This window comes from Haliotis asinina, chromosome 15 (genome assembly GCF_037392515.1).
Source record: "Haliotis asinina isolate JCU_RB_2024 chromosome 15, JCU_Hal_asi_v2, whole genome shotgun sequence".
NCBI classification, from domain to species: Eukaryota; Metazoa; Mollusca; class Gastropoda; order Lepetellida; family Haliotidae; genus Haliotis; species Haliotis asinina.
In genome coordinates, this window is record NC_090294.1 from 17811293 (window position 1) to 17834135 (window position 22843).

Here is a 22843-nt window from a genome sequence, read left to right on the forward strand (position 1 = left end):
AGAGAAATGTATACAGAATCATTAATTGTCATCTCGTGACTGAAGTTTTGCCAGTACATCATGTAAGAAGTGATAGTTTGAACTTGCAAGTTGAAATAAACACTGGAAACTATACCAAATCATTTATTCACACCAGCACTATCTATTTATCAGCACATAAAACCAACACAAGTCCCACCTGGTATTTATGTGAATTGTTGTGTCTGTAAATGTGTTGGACTCATATTGTATAGTCGTTATATATTATCTATGATTAACACCCCCACCAACTGTATTTGCGTCAAAATTGTACTCACGAAAAGATCCATAAGTTTGCAATACTATACTTCATAACTTCTAGAAACATAAAGGGTCACTCAAGGAAATATGATTGTTTGAATATAATATTTGGAAATGTCTTGACTGTGACTTGTAACTGCTATCAACAAGAGAGTGTTCATGTTTGCCTATGCCTTCTCTGTTTTGTTTTATTTTATCTTATTGAGCATCTATGTTCACCCTTGTTTAATGCTTACAGATTAAGAAATTTTATTGTTGCCAGACATTCACAATACCAACATAAATTGAACATGACAATTGCCATAAAGATTGCTTGGCAAGCCATGGGTCATAAATGTGTAATTTTAGCATGTCTAGCACTGCATGGCTTGTTCAGTCTGAATGTACCCAAATTTGATGACCTGCCTATGTTTAGATTGTATCCAGTAGACATTGACCAGCTTGCATGCATAAACCAGGGGATTGGAATTAAGGATTGAATCTGGACTTAGGTCTGCAGACACAACTACTGGCAGCCACATAGGAGCACTACAACACTAATTAAAGTTTTAACCCTTTCTGTTTTCTTTGCTGATTATCCTGATCAGATCACCAGAACTGATCCAAGCTAGTTATGTTTTAAGTTGATGGAATTAGCTGTGCATGGGAAGGATTAGGTGCAGTTTGCATTGAGATGTATTTAGGGAAATCATGTGCTTTCTTGACAAGGTTAATGATGTTTATAGAAAGGGGATGGTGAGGAATGTTTATGTGTGTGGACACTATGTGGAGGGTGCTGTCTGTATGTCCTGATTGGCAAGGCACTGACAAGTTAGTTGAAGTCTGACAGTTGATGTCTCACTCTTAACATGTCATAGTCTGTCTGACATAGTAAAATATTTTCCTTCTTTACAAATGGAAGTAAAATTTAAAATACTTTGCCAGTATTAAAACCAACCAAAATGTGAAATAGATGAGAAAGTATTTTAAAATAACATTGAACCCTTAGTGGTTGTATCAAATTTCAGTATATTCAACTTGAAAGGTTTGTTTGGAAATCCATGGTATCTCTAGTCACAATCAGACAGGAAACCATGAAATGTTACCTTTTCATTCAATCTTACAATTTTCATATATTTTATGAAACCTTTTATAAATGTTTTTCTTATTTGTATTATTGCCCTTCCTGGAACTGTGACTGAAGGAGAGTTTCAAAGATTGGAAAAACTTTATGCTTGTAAACCAATTCATCAGTGCACATGTTAGCATTTATGATGGACATAATGCCATAGTTTGACCATTCATAATTAGCTTTTATGGAAGTTGATGGTATTAGTCCTGACCTAGAGCTATGTCTGGTCTCTCAACACAAGTAGCATAGTGTTACTGACAGATAAGAACAGTGGGCCTAGCTGGATGTCCCATAAAGCACTACCCCCCAGGGCATGACCTGTCATATTGTGAGGATGGGTGGGGGATGCTGATGTGCACATAAATTTCATCCTGCCATAGAATATATATTTAAAATTTTGAAAGATGCTGATAAAGGTATTTCTTCAATTCATGTACTTCAAGAAAAGTTTGAGTGTTTCTTCAAAGTTAGAAATGAGAACCATTTGTTTGAGACCAGGGAAAATTCTGAAGATAATATATTTTTGAAAAAACCCAGATAGTTTCTGTGAACTAGTTTGAGGTACAGACTTGGCATATATTGTTATTATTTCTTCAAATGAAGATGTGCAGTGGAAGGAGTAAGCAATGACGTTGGAAAGTCATGTTTAGCAAATAATATAGCTGATATCCCAAACATCTATGATTTATGTTCATCACTTCTTAATGTTTTTCAAAGAACTCATAAAATATATGGACACAAAATGTTCACTTCAATCTTTGTTGTCAGTAACGCGTTTTTTTCTGCTTCCACAGTGTTAAGTAATCGTGTTAACATAGCTGCACATATATTTAGCTGGAATTGTAAACCATAACGCCTAGAGCTGTGATGACATATCGTATTATCGATAATCATGATACTTTATCTAACAAAAGATATAGCCATACTATATTTTTGTATTGTGATATCTATGAGAAATTGACGGTTATGTCAAAATTCTGCTCTAGTATGTGGAATCAAAATATAGCATCTTCAGGAAACTAACAAAAGATAGCATTCCGTGATCTGCATAAAACTGAATTGTATCATTCCTTTACATCCCGATGTGTATCGTATTGTAAAATGTTCATGATATGGATCAGATTGAATGGTACCATTCCAAGATATTGCCATGCATATTGTATCATGAAGTTTCTGTATCACCAGACCTCTTCCCATGGAAGATGCATGAAACTGAAGGAGGATTACAGTTAAGTGCTTCATATCTTGAAGCAAATAAATACTTCATCCTGGTACAGGGACATGAGTGTTTAAGTCGTTACTATGGAGGCTGGGGTTGAGTGATGCTCACAGTTAAAGATCCTGACAGTAGTCTGACACAGAGTCAACAGTGTGGTCATTCAGCCATACCTCACACAGCCCAAACATAGCCTGGCACCATCACTAATGGCCTTTGTTTTGAGAAGTTGGCATACTCGGGACATCTTGAGTGTTTAGGAGTGGTAAAAATTCAAAAGCTTGTTTGGGCAAATGTTTTTGAAATTCATGACATTCGTCCTGCATGGTTTTAGCTGGCCTTTTCAGAAAAAGGCATTAGTGATGTTACCTCTGTTCCAATTCTTGATGGTTGATAGATGACCAGGATGCGTTGGTTACCTGTGCTTGTGAGTTTCCCTGAAATGGTAACTTCTTGGATAAGGGGTCGCTTGCATAGAATGATTTTAGCACTAAGATGGTCTTAAGTCTATGTTAGATATAGGAGTTTTGAGGGATGTGCGATATAACTGGTATACTAGTATTTCCTGGTTCAGCCATGAAAACAATATAAATTGTGATACCCAGTTCAAAAACTGGTATTTTGACATGTATTAGGAAAACTTTTTAACACTTGGATATCTTCAGATATTTCCATTTTTCACAGCGCAAGTCATGTGTTTGTTGTAAAATGGTGCCCCCCCTCAAACAATGAACAATTTTGTGAATATAAGGGAAAAGGCTCCGCGTGGCAGTATGTTGGGTTAAAAAAGTTCATGTTTTATTTTTTGTCATTAAAGTTTTTATTAAAGCTTCATCAAGTATTGCGAATTTCTTGCGTTTTTGCTTTATATTCAGGCATAAATCGATTATGAATATTTTTTGTTTTAGAAATAACTTTTTGCAAAATATTGAAATACATGTTTTCTGCAATACCCACCCCAAATCATAGTGCTAGAAATTTTTTTTACAAAAAGACACAGCAGCATGTCCTCCTTCGTTAGAATGATACCCTCAATGATATAACTGGAATATTGTTTAAAGCAGCGTAAACCCTCTAACTCACTCACCAAAGGGAAACTAACCCTGGCCAAGGCTTTCAAATCCTATTTTGTGTGTATGTTAACTAAAATTTTATGATGACTTTTGGCTGCATAGACTCCAAAAGGTCCTGACTGTTATGTGTATTTTTGGTGAATAGACATCTATGTAGGAATAGATGTAACATTTTGGTGCAGATGCTAGCACCGTTATCAAGCAAATGTCATTTGCTCATCTTCCGATTTGTGTTGAGTCTGTAGAACAGGAAGTACATGGAAAAACTGTTTTCTCATTCAAACTCATTAGTGTCTAATTTGAAGTTTTCCAAATAGTACCATCCTTGATCTATTCTGTTAATGGCTTTCCTGACACAGGGTTGAAGTAGGGGATCTGTGGCTTTCTCCTCAGTGTTTGAGAACGGGATGACAGATGATAGGACATGGTCAAGCTTGTTCTCATCAGGCTACTGTATAAACACAGTATTGTTTCCAGGCAGGAGTGAGACTGTGCTGAGGGACATCAGCACAATTCCTTGAGTATGCCATAGCTGCCTTCCAAACAGGACTGAATGACAATGAGATAGGGGTTAGTGGGTGAGGGATGATAGTGCTTTCCCCTTGTGTGGTTTGTTTGTGGATTATTGTGTAATTGCTCGAAAAGTGCCTGAACAGCATTGAACCATAACTCACCTACCCAAACCAAGCCACTCACTCATTTCTTCCATGCACAAACACTTGTATTGAACTATTGATCGATTGCAATTGTTGAGTCTCTGATAGAAATTAATCTAGGTTAGAGATGAAAAACTATCAAGTGAGTTTAATTTTACACTGCACTCTGCAATATTCTAGCTGATCCTGTTAGTTGCCTTTTACAACAAGCATAGTAACCTTTTGTGGCAAGCATAGGTTGCTGAAGACCTATTCTGCCCTAGATCTTCATGGTGAGTGGGTACCTTGTAAGGATGGGAAAGCCATATTAACTCGGTGGGCCCAATCGGCTTCAAGAGTTGTATGTTTCCCAGGGAGTTGAGATTGAAAATATAATGTACCGTTGTGATGGACATTCATTGATCGAAGGAAAATCAAAGCGCTTTTGAGCAGTTGAAGAGGATATTGAACAGATTAATGGGTATACAAATGTTAGCATAATAACAGTACAATATGTTGAACCCTTTTTTTGTCTGTCAGACTCTTATATTGGCGAAATATTTCCTAAAATGCACTCTCTCTCACTCACTCACTCACTCACTCACTCACTCCATGCTTTAATGCTGATGTATGGTGAAGATAGATCACTACATAAACAGAGTTCTGTGGGAGGGGGTGGTAGGCTGATGGGAAGTACTGAGGGTGGATTGTTTTCCGATCACTGTTGAATCAACAGTATGTTCTATGGGTCAGGTTGGAGCGAAGGTTGTGGAATGGTGAAGGAGAATGTATGGTATTTCACACAGCAATTGTCCGCAGGAAGTTGCATAACCCAAATGTTTGGCAGATCAAATGACTTTTGTCACCAATTCTCAGGTATTCCTCACTTTTAGTGGTTTTCACACATTTTGAGCATTTTTCTATCTTACGTAGTGTTAGTGAAAAAGTTTTATGTAATTTGTGAAATGTCAGACATTTTATCTGTGCAGAGGTCAAAAATTTAATCCCTCCTTTATGAGGTGTTGGACAAGTCTTCACTGTTCCAGATATGAAGTAAATAGTCAGGTAGTGGTGTGTTCATATATTAACACACCTGCCTACTTGGTGTATTTGTATTATTTTGTATAATTGAACACAATTATATGCCCACATAGATTGTTCGCCAATTGAGTTATATTCATCAAAAAATAGTCTTCTTCCACACTTTTAGTATTAACCATCATTGAGTCCATCCTTTTCTGTTCCAGTATTGTTTATCTGTGCCATCATCATGCATACCAATATATTCCAATTGCTTATGAATGGCAACAGCATAGCTGATCAAGCCATTTGACAAACCCCCATATTTGAAAATCCAGATATTATCCTTCGATCAATAGTTAATTGATAAATACACTTACATCCCCGGAATAAGCAGGTCAACTAAAGGAGCTAAGTATGCGACCTGTATTGCCATGCAGATATTAGTATTGCGCATTCGGGAGATGTGCCGGGAGGAGCCAGATTGTATTCCTTTTGAGATTGTACACATTTTACAACCCCAAATACACTTTTTGGAAACCATGAATACAGTTTGAAGGCAAATGGGTAGGCAGGTCTGTTGTATTAAGGAAAATGAGGATTTGAATAAGGACTATCATTTTTGGCCCTTTGGTTTTATGATGTATTTCTTTGATCTCCCATTCCAGTAATACAACCTATTATCTCGCAGTAATTTCCAAAGTAAGAATTTAATACAACAACATCATCATTTTTCTTAATTTGAACAGTTTGTTTACAAATTAAATTATATAAACAAAAAAAATATTAAAGATGAAAAAAATAAAGATGTCATGACTTGTCAAGAATGTTCTGTTTTAAGCCGTGTATTTCCTGAAATACTTTTTTGCATTGAAGAATATTAGTCCCACAGATCTTTGGGCATAAAATATGGCATTTGTCTTAATGATCAATTCTTTTTGAAATTCCAAGGTTTATCACAATACAACCTATTTCTATTATGAAACATACTGCAATACCCTTGCCCCAGAACAGCTAAGTCTGAATGAGAGCCAGATGACTGTTAATTAACTGTATATTTTAGTAGCTACACATAAATGTTTTATAGAGGCCAGTTACTCTAATGATGTATATTTATTTCCCTGCGTCTATAGTCATGGACATCAGCTCCATCCTCCTCTGAAACTCAATATTAGCTTCTGCTCATTCAAGTTATGTAATCTGCTCGCTGGCGTTTAAGTTTATGTGATCAGGTAGCAAATCAGTTGATGGTTCTTTCCAGAATGTCATTTCGTGACTTTTACCACTTTTCCAACTGTGAATTACAAACTGAAAATGTGTTGGCCATCCACTCACTGCTCTCTATAAACCAATAAACTGTACATAATATTGTGCAACCTGATTCTTACGCTGACCAGCTCAGGCTTAACACAGGACATAAATGTTTATGATGCCAGCTTATTTTTGTCATCCATTTGGGAGAAAATAATAGCCCATTGAAAAGTGAGCAGTGTTTGAAATCAGGACCAGATAGTGACCATTACATCAGCTGATCAAAGACATGTAGAACTGACCAGGATTAAGTCCAGCTCCTCCTAGTCATGTGACTGTAGCTGTAAAATCTTCCCCCTTTGGTCATCAAAGCAATTGAGGGCTTTTAATGAAGTGAATAGAACTTCCTGATTTTCTGCCTTCTATTATGAAGCCGATTCATTTCAGTTTTCTGTGATGTGTTTGGAAAAGGTAAATAAGAATGTCTGGTTTTGATTCAAGCGTGATAGTGGATGTAATGTCTTTGGACTGGCCGTTTGAAATCATCCCAACTTGCTGGCCATTACGGGCAAATCCTATGCCATTATTTGCCATTGTTGGCTGTTCTGATGAAAATGATGATTCAAAATGTGTCTCTTTAAGATGGTGAACATGATTACTGTTGGTAATGCTTTGCTCTTTATGTTCTTAATGAGGCCATAATTTTTTCAGGGTTCAGTTTGAGTCAGTTTAAATGCTGGAATATTTTGTCGGGACTTGTTATTTTCTGTAAGAAAGGTAACAGTTTTATTTTTTTATTGGCAGGCCACTGAATGCAAATGGTGGACATTTAGTTATTTTTCTCACATTTTGGAATCCATTTTTGTGATAGTGTCAGGCTCGATGTCATTAGATTCAGTCTAGTTTATGGGCTAGCATTTACAAACATTTTGAAATAAGTGCAGGGTTCTGTACTGTGTAGCCCCCATTTAATAGTAAGAGCAAGCAATGTAATAGGTTAAAGTACATTGATTTAAGAGACCATCTTTCTTCTTTTTTTTGACTTGTTGAGTTAATCTGGAGGTCACTGTATATATAGTTTTGGAAGTGATTACTTTGAATTAGATACATATCAGTAAATGATTTTATTGAACTATGTATTTTCAGTGAAACCTTTAATTGTAAAGTTTGTGTTGTGTACTTTGTCCGAAGTGTCCAATTTATAATGATGACTTAGTTTACAAAGGTATCTTGTTTGTTAACTTTTCTTTGCAGAGATACCACTTTCTCGTGAAACGGTTTTACAGATGGAATGTTTTGTGTTTTTTTCCAATCTTATGTTGAAATTGAAATTTAGTGATTATGAAAGTTTTGTCTAATTTTTAATTTTAAAAGTCCTTATGCCTATGTACAAAATGTTTTTATTACATGCCAGTGGAAGATACTACAGTGTAATATTTTTACAGCAATATTACACTAGTGTAATACCGTTAGACATGAGAAGTCATAATGATTCACACTCGCAATTTTACTAGACCTTGCTTGACTCGCAGAAAGCTGAGAGTCCACACACTGCAGGTAGTGTATCCACAGTTTCTATCAATTTGTGTTGGAGAGTAGTAAACAGAATTCTAAACTTTCTTCCGTGAAATACCATTTTCATTAAACTTGTGAAAGATTTAGTATCAAATACCAAATCATTAAGGCTCACTGACTTGGTTGACACGTCATTGGTTCCGCGCAGATCGATGCTCATGCTGTTGATTACTGGATTGTGTGGTCCAGACTCGATTATTTAGAGACCACTGCCATATAGCTGGAATATTGCTGAGTTCGACATAAAACTAAACTAAATCACTCACTCATTTAACAGTAACAGGAGTGGGAGGGTAGTGTCATGGTTATTGTATTCAGTCAACACACCAAAGTCCTGGGTTCAGTTCTTCTAATGGGTAGACCAGTGTGTGCCCAATTCTTGCATCCTCCGCAATGATGTTGAAGGAATATTTCTAAACCGCCCGAAAACTTGATTTGGTCATTGTCGTTGTCATGTTAGGTGCATGGAGTTAGGAGACAGGTTGGTTGTATTTGAGTGAGGAGCTAAAACTGCAGGATGGTGTCTAACTGAACAAGCATATATATGACTGGCCACAGCAAGTCTGGGCTGGGATATCACTATACCCTTACAGGTATTTAGGGGAATTCCTGCATCCTATGTGCACAAAAAATGGCAACAAATGCAACAAAATTGATAAGTGCATCCACAAGGAAGCAGAGAGTTCAAATACATTTTATAAAAAATAAGTTAACACTGAGTGTGCTGCTAGCTGGTCTGTGGTATCATTTGCATTTCAATCACTCTCACAATGTGATGACCATGACAGACAATGCAATAACACTAAGTGAATTACAACAATATCACAACATAGTATTAATAGTAATATTTAAGTGGCTGGGACCCAAATTTTGTAGTCAGGGCCCCTGAAATTAAAAGCAGGAGTCTGAGGGACCTTCAAGTACAAGACTCAAGGTTAATCCCTCCACATAAAGTAATAATAAACTGATCTCCCTTTACCACAATGCACTATGTTGGTTTGTGAGTGAGTGAGTTAACATTTTACATTGCATTTGCAATACTGCAGCCATACAATGATTGATAGTGATTGTTAGTTAGTGAACAGATGCCACCAGGATCAAGTGATGCTACATTCCTGTGACATCATAGGAATACTGTTCAAGCTAGTGTCAAACCCCACTCACTCATTCACTCACTCACTCACTCACCCAGCTCTCTCACTCACGCAGTGTACAAATGACTAAAGGGACCATATGTCCACACTACCCCCATCTGTTTGGTGGAAATGGAGGGTAAGACATTCTGAACATTTCCCCGCAATTAAACCACGTTGGTGATAAATGCTTTCTGTTCCCTGAATGTTTTAATCTGAGTGTTAATGGCCATTTATCTCTGGATCCGGTCACTTCATAGTGCAGACTGATTCAGATATAAAGGGCACTTTCTCTTTCAATGCAATATTGGTACATAGCTGAATGCAAATAGCCATTATTCTGATACAGTAAGGAGAGATAGATTGGTCTGGACATGGTAGATTTGTTGTCCATAGTTTCAGGGAGTGGTCCTGCTGTCCTTTGATTGCCTTGGGTGATGATGCCTGTGAAATATTGGCATTGTGCAGAAACTTCATGCAATCCTTAGTCTCAAACTGAAGTGTATCATTGATGAATGAAATGTAATTGAGGACAGTTTGAAATAAATTTGGTTTCAGTACAGGTGGTTTGCTTTGAATGAATGTTTGGTTTTGAAAATGGTAAAGCCTCTGAAATGAATATATTTTACAGAAAAAAATACAGTTTCAGAAAAAAACCCCAACAATTTCTAAATAATGGTTTCTAATAATAATTTATCATGAAGTGTAATTAATGGAGCTCAGAGTCTTTCTTCATTTGAAGAAACTGTGGTAATCTAGACTTGTTACATATTCTAGATTTTTGTTGGTGGGTATTGGTATAAATGTTTCTGGCCCTGCATAGTGGACAAAGAGTAATGGTTTGTGTCTGCATGTTGCATACCAAATGAAGCCATATTTATGCAATATGCAAATTATCTTGTTACGAATAAAGAGACAAGCCTTGACCAGACAATCTTGTGATTGACATAATCAGCCTCAATCTGCTTAATACTTAGCCTTTTGGGAACATTTATTACCAGTAATACGGCTATGGGTGGACCACATGATTAAAATACTTTTCATTTTGTGTTTCTAGCAAGCAATGGTGTAGGTTGTAGCAGTTTAGAATTTATCCAAGGTTTGTGTAAATGCTATCTAGCATGCTTTGCGTTTTGGAATTGTGTTTCATTAAAAATATGAAGGTCTTACAAGAATGAAAAAAATGATGATTGTTACAAATATTTCCAATATTTCACTTGAAAAAAAACACCACAAATGTTGTGACCAATGAAATGAAGCTGGATATATTGATTTTCTGACTATGTAGAGGAGTGGGAATATGGGATTTAATTGGGTTTAGTTGCTTTCAGCCATATTCCAAGAAGATTACTGTGTTGGGCACAAGATGTGAAACACATGACATAATACCCATATGGGGAATCAAACTCAGGTTTTGGGAGTGATGAAAGAACACTTTAAACATCTATGTTTGATATCATACAGTTGATTGAGTGCTGCTTTTAGCAGTGTTCCAGCAACATCACAGCAGGGGCACCAGAAATGGCTTCACACGATATACCCATATAGGGAATTGAACCTGGGCATTCGGCGTGATGAGCTTGCTCTCCCTAAAATATAAAACTGATTGAATGTTAAATAGGAAATTAGCGTTTGTGGAGATATCACAACCTTTCTCTAAAATCAGTCAACATAAATTTAGTAATATATGTGTGCAGGGCAGGAATTTGGAATTTAAGACAGAGAGGAGATGGTGGGGTAGCCTAGTAGTTAAAGTGTTGGCTCATTATGCTGAAGATCCGGGTTTGATTCCCCACATGGGTACATAGTGTGAATCCTGTTTCTGGTGTTTCCCACCGTGATATTGCTGGAATATTGCTAAATGGGGCGTCCCTCACTCACTCAAGACAGACAGTGAAACTCAAATACATTTTTCGTGGATACAAACATAACACATCACAGCAGAAAACATTTCCATGACAACCGACAATGCTGTTGGATGCTTCTGTGTGAATAGGTGTCTGTAACTAATGAAAGACTGGCATAGATTTAAGTCATGTATTTTTGATATAAGTCTTTAATACAAGAACCCCATAACAGGTGTTGCCCTTGCTAAAAAAGGCATGAAAAACAACTCTCACTCACATAGGCCTGATCCCTATGTTTATTTCTTTTAGTTTTTATTTATTTCAGATTAATAACAATCATTACAACATGTCTGAAGAAGCCTTTCGTCAAGTAGATGAGAAGCATGTGTCTAACGAAATCTGTCACATGGTCTGGTCTCCTCGTATTGACCTGGTGGCACTTGCTAATATTCAAGGGGAGGTGAGCAGAAGAGTCTCTGGTAAAACTAATACTGATGGAATTTTGATAACATATTACTGTTTTCTCTTGTAATCCAAAGGAATGCGTTGGAATCACAATATTTCTTGTCAAAGTGTTGTCAAGAGTGTTTATGAAAATGTTTTACTGTTCAGGTGATTCTGCATCGGCTTTCATGGCAGAAAGTGTGGACATTAGCACCCCCTGGTGAGGGGGAAACAATTGGAGGACTTGCATGGAGACCAGATGGCAAAGGTCAGGCCTGGTTTTGAAATGTGATAAGTGTATTCAAACCATAAAAATATATGTAGTCACATGCATGCACATGATTTGTTGGCGGATACACATGATAAGGACTGTCAGCTTGATGTTGAATTTTCTATGTCAGACCAATAAAGATCCAGGGTAGAACTGGTCGTCACCAACCTATGCTTGTTGTAAAAGGTGACAAACGGGATCAGTTGGTCAAGGTCGCTGACTTCATTTGACACATTATTGTAAAACAACTGTGTAGATCATTGCTTATGATGTCCATCACTGGATTGTCTGGTCCACTCTCGATCATTTACAGACTGCTACATTATAGCTGGACTATTTGCTGTCTGATGGTTAAGTACCAAACAAAAAAACTTTTAGTGAGCATTTTGCTGAATATTGCAGAACTCCAAAGATGTGCTGTCAAACTGTAAGTTCATCTATTCTGTACTGGAGTATGTCTTTGCAGTGTTGGCAGTTGGGTACAAGTCTGGCCAGCTGAAGCTGTGTGACGTGGAGAACGCAGAAGTCCTTCACACGATGACAGTGGAAGGGGAGGTAACCAGTATGACCTGGATATCGCAGGTGTTTACAGACGGAGCAGAATGGACAGCAGAACCCTACCCCGAGGACAGTTCTGCAGATTACCTGCCCAAATTACAACCACTTAACAAAAGGTGATTCATACAGTTGCTAGGTAAATGAACACATAGATTGTCATTGGTCTTTTGATATCTGTTGGCAAAACCATACTCACTCACTCATTCTTTATATCAAATCTGTCAAATGTCCTTTAGCCAGGCAATGAAATTGACATACTTTGCACGTTTTTCAAAGGATGTTTCTGTGTGGGAATGAAAAGCCTGGATATTTTTCTATTGGTTTGAAAAGCAGCTCCATAGCTTGGCGACTTTAGCCTCTGATTGCGTAGCTTAATCCATTTGGTCACATTTTCCTCACTTAGATGGGTTCATTGATAATTCAGTATTGGAAAGATTTTTATCAGCAATAATAAATGCAAGTGTAATATTTTTCAGCTATGGGACATTATCTAAAGGACAACAGTAAGTACATTATACTTATACTTATGAAGGCCGTGACTTGCGTGATGTTTGACAAATTAAATTTTTTACAGACCACTTACGTTTTGCTGGAATATTGCTGAGTGTGTCATGGAACAGCAAATTAACAAAGTATTGATATTTTAATGTATGATATTCGTGTGAGACCAGGTGATGTATGTGATTGTGATGGCAACAAGGTGATGTATGATTTGGTTTTCATGGCAGCCAGGTGATGTGCGATCTGGTTGTCATGGCAACCAGGTGATGTATGGTCTGGTTGTCATTGGGACCAGGTGATATATGATGTGGTTGTGATGGCGACGTGGTGATGTATGATGTGGTTTCATGGCAACCAGGTAATGTATCATCTGGTTGTTATGGCAACCAGGTGATGTATGATCTGACTGTGATGACAACCTGGTAATGTATAAGCTTGTTGTGATGGCAACGAGGTGATGCATATTCCTATTCGTGATGGTGACCAGGCGATGTATGATGTATGATCTGGTTGTGAGGGCAACCAGACATTGTATTATTTATATTCATTATTTGGTTGTTGTGATAACACAGACATATATTTTCAGAGAAGAAAATGTAGAAGACAGCAAAAGACTCAAGGATCAGAAAGAGTAAGTCAATGATGAATGATGTTCTTTAATAAACATTATGCTTATATATACTTCCAATGAAAAGTTTAGACTGACTATTGCAAGTATAGCCACTTAATTCAGGCAACTGTTCTAAACTAAATTTTGCAGAATATTCCTTGCTATTGGACAGTATTCTTTACACATGAACTAGCTGCTGCATTATAAAACAAATTTGTACAGTGTAAACGATTATTGTCGTATAGTTTAAGAAATAATTGCTTATACAATTTTAAACGAAGTCACTGATTGGAAAAGGGTTTAAGGCAGTTCATATGTTTTTAACTCATCAAAACTCTACTTTCAGGCAATACTTGGTATGCAGGAAGTTGTGGTCTGTAAATATAGCAATTAAAACCTATGTTTCTTCCTTGTTTCAGCGACCCGTGAAGGTCCAGGGTAGAACAGGCCCTCAGCAACCCATGCTTGCCATGAAAGGCGACTGTGCATTTCGTTAGAGGTGACTAACGAGATCGGGTTGTCAGGCTTGTTGACTTGGTTGACACATCTCATCAGTTCCCAATAGCGCAGATCGATGTTCATATTATTGATCATTGGATTGTCTGCTCTTCTAGGTCTGGTGTTGTGTCATACCCTGTCATAGGATTAAGTGATTTCATCCATGTTATATGGCCGGACTTTGTTAGATCTTGAGGAATCTGAAAATTGAAAGCTGTTCATGGAGTTTATTGCAGATTCCTTCAATCAGTTTAATCAATTTGCAAATTAGTGTGTTGATGGATTTTTTTAAGAGATGGAGCATATGGGTGGCGAAGGTTGCAGGATGTGACTTAATTAATCAGAAGAATGTTGTCGAGGCTGTTTCAAACAAGGTTATACAGTATCTTCACATGTGTGTAATAACTCCTTTCACAGCAGGCCAGTGGAGTTTGTAGTATGTAATTTTGTGTCAGTCTATGGTTTAATTGGTCCCAGTCTGCATTCCACCTCACAGAGGATGCATTTATCAGATTCAAGAAAAAGGATTATTTGATTTATTTCTTCTTACTGTCTTCATTTGTAGAGGTACTTTAACACTGCACTATTTGATTGCATTCAGGTATTTCCATGAAATTTTATTTTATGAAATGTATTACATGGGACTTTTCACAGACATTTTTGGCAGACTTTGGCCGAAATGTTTTTGATTGAGCAAGTCCAGATACATCTTTGATGAAGACAGATACTAGTGACAGTAGTGTTTCAAAAATATTTGCCACACCACACCTACGCCACATACCCCCACACACCACACCACACCACACCACACCACACCACACCACACCACACCACACCACACCACACCACACCACACCACACACCACACCACACCACACCACACTCCTGAAGTGTGCCAGTGGCAGATTGTTTCCCCACAGATAACCCCCCTCCCACCCAGCAAGTGTCAGAGATCAACACCCACTAATTACCCCCATACCTGCCTGGCAGTGATCTGTGTCCACACCTGTAATCTCCCACACCTAGAACAATGGGAACAATCAACACTGCTACCCCATATCTGCAGCCTGTTGGGGAACACAAAAACTGCATAGTTTGTTTGGTTTGGTGTATCTGTGAAAAGTTAACCTTGATGATTTTTGTCAATACAGTTACCAATGCAGCAGGTTGAAATGTTTATTTGTCTTGGCAGATGTACCTTCCACCCATCAGTTAGGGTGTTTTATTTGAATGACCAGAATACAGAAGACTTTAACGTTTCTTGCTTGTAACAAAGTCTCCTTCCTTTTCTTGTTTTACATTGAGTAGCGCTTAAAGCTCTTTAACACTGACAATATGCATGCAATTCCTCACACAGGGACAATTTATGAAGCCCATATCTGATGTTCCCAGCTGTAAAATTGCTGGAATATTGCTAAATGCAGCATAAGACTAAACATCCTCACTCACTGTTTTACAAATTTTCGATTCCAAAATGTTCTTAAAAACTCATTAAAAAGGTAATAATTATTGTGAAGGGTGTTGTGGTATGCGGATAGTTGTTATTGGACGTAGTGAAGATGGATTGTTTTGTGATAGCTGCTGTATCAATACTATGTTCTTTGGACCATTTTGGGGCGAGGTTGTGGAACAGTGAAGGAGAGTGGTAGGAATTTCATCAAAACTCACTCTTTGTCAGTTATGACTAGTTAATTGTTATTCGTTTTCCCAGTTTGAGGGACTTTTATGCAAACAAGTAATAAACATGTTATTCATGTCCTAGTATATAAACTCAGTTAATCAATGTTTATTGCAATACATCAGGTGGTAGCACCTCACCCTTGATCGGGTGTGTGTGTTTTAGAACACCATGTGTTCCGGGCATTCAGCTAACCATATGTTTGCTGCAACAACACATTGTGAGGTGTCAGTGTGAGTTCTTATGTAAACAACATCTGCTGCTACTGTAAGTGTTGTTTTGTGTTGTTGGGACCTAATCCTACTCTGACAGTCCACACCCTTGAATGCCAACAGTTTGACAGTTGTCAGGGTTACGATCAATACACATGAACTCAGCAATAAAGGTTAAACTCTTGACTATTCGGCTTTTAGTGGCATGGAGTTTTTTCTTTGCATATGTTGAATTTGTTTTAACGTAAAATTTCTTGAATTCTGAAAGTTCAGTCTACTGTTAACAATTTTGGGTGCATTGTGATCAAGAAATGTATTTACTATATTTTCAAGCATTCACATTACTAGCGTGGGCTATATGGGATTTGACGTATTGACATATGCCTGGATGTACAAGTCAAGCTGAGATCTATTGACTTAGGCTGGAGGCATTGACTGGGATTTGTTGTGCTATGATGGGATGTATTGACATGATAGGACATGTTAATGTATATAGGAATAAACTGAATTACTCCGGGCTTTATGCTAGGGTGTATTGACTTCGTTACAATGGGATGTATTGACTTATGCCGTGAAGTATTGACTTATGAAGTGAAGTATTGACTTATGTTAGGATGTTTTGGCTTATGCTGGATGTTTTGGCTTATGTTGGAATGTATTGACTTACAGTGGGATGTATTGACTTATGATGGATGTATTGACTTATGCTGGGATGTATTGGCTTATGTTGGAATGTATTGACTTACAGTGGGATATATTGACTTATGCTGGATGTATTGACTTATGATGGGATGTATTGGTTACAGTGGGATGTATTGACTTATGCTGGATGTATTGATTTATGATGGAATGTATTGACTTACAGTGGGATGTATTGACTTATGATGGAATGTATTGATTTATGATGGAATGTATTGACTTATGTTGGATGTATTGACTTATGCTGGGATGTATTGGCTTATGATGGAATGTATTGACTTACAATGGGATGTATTGACTTATGCTGGATGTATTGACTTATGCTGGGATGTATTGACTTGTGCTGGATGTATTGACTTACAGTGGGATGTATTGACTTATGATGAATGTATTAACTTATAATGGATGTATTGACTTATAATGGATGTATTGACTTCTGATGGAATGTATTGACTTCTGCTGATGTTTGATAATGTACAAGTTTCTTTTATGAAATATCCTGGGTTTACTGTTTTTTGCTCAGATAAGGAACAAGTGCTTATGAAATGAAGACCAATAAGAGAATGAGCATTTGATTATACCTACTAGTTAATATGATGTATTTATTTCCTTATCATTGATTATTGTGTTGGAAAATGTAAAGAAAGTTGATTCCATTCATTTTGGAGGACTCAAAGCTGCCATGATACTTTAGAGAGACGTCACTTATCTTCATTCACCTTATTGATTAGCTATTCATGTCGTGCACAACATACTGTTGGGGAATACCCTATCACAATGTGAAATTAATAACCTTGAATTGAGGTGGCAGACGAACTGTCACTTGGAAATTTGACTCATCTAACACTGTTTCAATGCTTAGTTTGCAACAGTTTATGTTTTAATGATCTCTGTTAAAAAATCTTACATTTTGCAAATTGTTTTGATAACTCAACTTTTGTACATTGACCCTCAGCATTTTGCTGCTTGAGAAGAAGCAGTATGATGCTTGTTTGTAAACAAGATCCAGGTGATGTCACATGTTATAAATTCTTATAGATTTCGGGATTGAAAATGGCTGTGTGAAAATAAGCGTGGGCGAAAATGAGTAATATTACTATATATCACTCACGTCATATCACTTCACTGCTTTACTTTTTATTTCTATTCCATATTATTGTATTTACACTGAAGTGATTATATGGAAATTTTGTGCGTTGTCAAAGGATATTTCAGATTTTGAAGTAAAAACATGCGATTTATTGACATGATGGACCTAAACAGTAATCAGCCTTCACTGAACATGTTTCAACAATAAATATGTCTGCCATTTACCCTGGGGACATGCCAAGAAGCAGACTGAAAGGATTAACAGAATTGAGCCAAGATTTTTTGTCATCTTTGTTTAATTATATCCTCTAAAAATGCCCTCATCTGCTTGTGATGTACTTGTGATGTGCTAGACGCATTATACATTTGCTTGCATCCAGTAGGGCATAAAACACCCCAGGCATGGGATGTCTGAGAGACATGAAACTTTTTTATTGCAAGCAGGCTTCAAGCTTAGGAGTACCTACATTTCTATTATGTATTATGTAGGTGGAGTAATCATGCTTGGTTTTGACAGTGCTCAGTGCCTCCATCTTACAATGTTCCTCATGTGAACCTTGCCTCTTCTCTCCCAGCTGTCACATCTTTCTTTTTCCCCCAACTTTCATTAATTTTGTCTTCCCTCCTACCTTCCCCACCTCCCCCAACTTTACCTCCTTCTACCATCTGCTCATATTCTACTTTCTTCCTTCCTTTCCATGCTTGTTATCCCTCCCATCTGCACTGTCATCTTCCACATTCTTCTTTCTTCCTACCTTCCCCTTTATATTCCACCCTCTTTCCACATTCTACTTTCTTCCTTCCTTTCCATGCTTGTTTTCCCTCCCACCTGCACTATCATCTTCCATATTCTTCTTTCTTCCTACCTTCCCCTTTATATTCCACCCTCTTTCCACATTCTACTTTCTTCCTTCCTTTCCATGCTTGTTATCCCTCCCACCTGCACTGTCATCTTCCACATTCTTCTTTCTTCCTACCTTCCCCTTTATATTCCACCCTCTTTCCACATTCTACTTTCTTCCTTCCTTTCCATGCTTGTTTTCCCTCCCACCTGCACTATCATCTTCCATATTCTTCTTTCTTCCTTCCTTTACCTCACAATCTTTCTTCGTTCCTATGTTCCTGCCTCCTTCATTTTGCAGCTTCCTCTCATCTTACACACTCTTTTACCTTCCTTCCTTCCTACCTCCCCTCTCTCCTGCCTCATAGACTTACTTTGGCTTCTCATTCGTCAACATCTGGGTTAAAATATTGGTCTTCATCAACCCATGCTTATTGTAAGAGGTGACGTACAAGATTGGGTGGTCAGTCTTGCGGATTTAGTTGACACATCATCAAATCCCAATTCTTTAGATAGATGCTTATGCTGTTGATCACTGGATTGTCTGGTCCAGAATTGATTATTTACATACCACTTCCATATAGCTGTAATATGGCTAAGTGCGGCATTACTCAACAAATACAGACTCTTATCATCCTGCTTCCTTCCTTCCTTCCTATTTCCCTCCCTTCTCCTTCCTTCCACAGCTTCCTTTCATTTGTTCATCCTACTTCCTTCCTTTCTTTTTCCCAGACACCTCTCTCTCTTTCCACATCTTGTCTCTCCATCCTTTTTCTACCATTTCTCCCTATCTATCCCCTTTTCTACCTCCCCATCTGCAGACTGGAGTTGGTTAATACAAAGACTCAGTGTGCAAAATAATATGTTTTTTTCTGGTAGTAAAGCCATTGACCAAGGCTGACAGGAGAGGTACAGACTGTAGGCATGAGATGCTAATTGGCTTCATCTGGTGTGAGGCATCATTGGGGTTTATGGCTGCAATTAGTGGCTGTGTGATAATGAACTGCTATATGGACATGACAGTTTGCATGTAATTGACATGCATACTTTATTGCTTTATTGGCGTGACTGGTAGCAGCTTCTCTGGTGATACTGTCCTGCAAACTGCTTAAAATAGTAATTATGCTTCCAACTGTTGCAGAAAACATTGTTAGACAGCATTGTGCAAAATAGGTTCCATATTTTATTAGCCAGTGGGGCTAACAATGACTGAAATTTACTAGCTTGCTAAATAATTATTAGCCTGAAATTTGAATGTAGACATGGGTTTCATCATTAAGCTGCTGATATGATAAACATTTTTATCATGAAGTAATCTTTCATGATTCAATGGTGTATGATGTTTTGGAGAGAGTGATGTTTTGGAGAGAGTGATATATATAGCCGGACTGGATTTTTACTAGCCATGGGTTAGTGGGGCCAGTGCAAATTTAAACACTGTCAGAGAGTAATAGACACTTTTTTTGTTGCATAATACATATCTGAAAAAAAAATTGGGAAGGTAGTGAAGACATAAGAAAACATCTTAAAGCATCATGTTCCTCAAAATATATACTAGTAGGTTCATATGCTAGTAGGTTCATTATGTTATGTGTATCACTTCTAAATGACATTAGCTTCTACTGAATTAAAAACCTGTCTCACAAATTTGTCTCACATTTTTCCCACAGAAACTTGTTTCTTAGATACAACTCTTCATTCTCATCCATTGTATTGTCTGCTAAAAAATGTGTAACAAGATTTTGACATCTCAAAAAATCTTTCTATTATTGCAACATAACCAATTGTTGTGTTCTCATGGCATGTGTGTAAATTTGAACAGTAGCATTCAATGAAGGGCTTAATCAGCCTCATCACCTTGAGGATTACATGTCCTGCTATAACCAGTCTGAAACTGGGAGACTGTCTCCACCACAGGGGTCTCCTGTCAGAGGGCCACCAACTGGCCTTATCACACCTGACCAGTAATTACTATCTGTCAATCACCTCTCATCACACCTGTCAAGCAGTGGTAGTGTGTCTGTTACACCTGGAAGTTTGGAAAGGTGTTTATTCTATTATTGATAGCTACTGTTGAATATTATATTGTTTAATGTTGGATTTGTTGGCTTGTTACCAGTTGTTGAATGTTGTCATCTTGAGGGAAAGATGAAAAAACTGGCATCCACTTTAATCTCCTGTCATACTCTGGAGCACTGGAAAGGCATTTCTTTGAACAAGAGGATTTCCGTTCTTGACAAAAATTGTCTCACATCACAAACGTGTATTAATTGTGATGGAAAACAAAACGTCTGATATCAGGCATGCACTTTTGTTTTCTGTTTTCAAGACTTGATAGACTGTCTTGATGGTTAATAAATTGGATTCAAGGTCATGGGCTCAATGCCCATAGACATATCAATGGATGACATCTTGTGTATAGTGCTGTGCATTAAATGTAGGTCTTGAAGTAAATTTTTTGACTGAAGTTGAAAAGGATTCATTGCATAACTGTGCATTGTTTTATTTTGTTTTGATACTTTTCATGCATATTTATATGCAAATAATTAGGAATTGTTATTTATTTGTATGTTTGCATTAAATATGCAAATACATAAGAATTTGTACCTATGAACATCCAGGTTAGAATTGACCTTCATCAAACCATGCTTGTCATAAGAGGTAAGTAACAGGATTTGGTGGTCAGACTCACTGGCTTGGTTGACATATGTCATTGTATCCTAAATGCGTAGATCGATGCTCATATTTTTGATCACTGGATTGTCTAGTCCAGACTCAATTATTTACAGATTGCCGCCATATAGTGGGAATATTGCTGAGTGTAGCGTAATACAACAAATATATTAGCAAACAATTTAAGTTTGAATTCTTTGCACACAGATATGCATGGAAAGTGTTATAAAGGATCCTTATCTCTAACTCTACGTGATCTGTCAGTAATAAAATACAAAAGACATATTAAGCTGGAACTGTAGATTATTTACTGGTAGAGGGTTTATGCATGCATAAATCTGATTTAGTTTCAGACAGGTGCTGAGGAGAATGGATTATTATAAATTTGCATATATTGTTGCAAGAAAGGCAATGTGCTCGCTGTCTTCATACAGTTGACTGATGGTCAAGATGTTGACAACAGGATGTTCCAGTTGATGACAGTCTGGGAATACAGCCAATATTGGTTAGAGAGTGCTCTAGGCCTTTATTTGAGTGTACCCTATGTGTAGGGCTTGTATTGTGTTTATTGTGTTGCACTCAGTGGATATACTCTCATTGTGCTCACAATTTGTGTATTAACACAATGAGTTTTTGGCTTACAGGAAGCTGAAGTGAATTATGACAAAAATATGATAAACCATGAAACTGAGGTCAGCATTGTCAGATACTGGTGATTTCATTTGATTTATTAGTATTTTTGAAGGTTGTGGTTCCCATTTTGATCTCTTTATTAAAAACATGCACACAAAAACATTAATCATGAAATTCCCAGTTTCTGTTTTCTGCATGATATATGGTATTTTCTAACTGAAATCTGTGATGTGTATTTAAATATGGCAGGACCAATTTAAAAGATTATAAAAAGAAAAACCGAAATTGAGATGGATGTAATGGTAAGGTTGGGGGGCATATTGCAGTTGGTATTCATGTATGAGTAATGTAAAAAAGAATTCTTTAAGACTTTTTTTTATTAGACAAAGTAAAGTTATGAAAAAACCCCAAGGAAAATAGTAATGTTCAAGTGAATGCATGGCTGATACTCGTTATTCATTTTTGTATTTTTGTTGCAGTTGCAGTTCACATTTAAATTTTCAATAGGTGCTGTCTCTTTAACATGAAGTTGTCATCATACATTTTCTTTTGATAAAATCAACAATAATACTGTTGAAAAAATATAAGATCCTGTGGACATTTTGTTTGTTCTTTGAGAAAGATTTATCTGGCTTATTTTGCTAGGATTTGACATCAAACCCTACAATCCTCAAGAACTGGTTTCTGATGCAAAGTGTGCAATACAAATTAAACATTTAACATTATAGGTGAATATGAATTATGAGAATTGATCATCTGTATTAGGTGTGTAAAGCGAACACACTATCCACAGTTCTAATCAGTTCTCATACTGGAAACAGAGAGTCGATGGGGTGGCCAAGTGGTCATAGCATTTGCTCGTCACGCAGAAGACCTGAATTCCCCACATGGGTAAAATGTGTGAAGCCCATTTCCGGTGTCCCTAGCCATGATATTGTTGGAATCTTGCTAAAATCTCACTCACTCACTCACTGAAAACAAACACATCTGTCCAGT

General features: G+C 37.2%; 1 protein-coding gene across 2 annotated transcripts in view; it reads left to right on the forward strand.

The window, feature by feature from the left end:
• Positions 1 to 22843, forward strand: part of LOC137266359 (anaphase-promoting complex subunit 4-like) — a 146314-nt gene that overhangs the window by 942 nt on the left and 122529 nt on the right. Inside the window, exons 2-6 of one of the 2 annotated variants that reach the window (XM_067801846.1) lie at positions 11466 to 11600; positions 11753 to 11852; positions 12322 to 12529; positions 12890 to 12916; positions 13501 to 13510. In XM_067801846.1, the coding sequence (XP_067657947.1) occupies positions 11466 to 11600; positions 11753 to 11852; positions 12322 to 12529; positions 12890 to 12916; positions 13501 to 13510 (480 nt within the window). Of the gene's footprint in view, positions 1 to 11465; positions 11601 to 11752; positions 11853 to 12321; positions 12530 to 12889; positions 12917 to 13500; positions 13546 to 22843 lie in introns of both variants that reach the window. The other variant, XM_067801847.1, reaches the window with a different exon arrangement.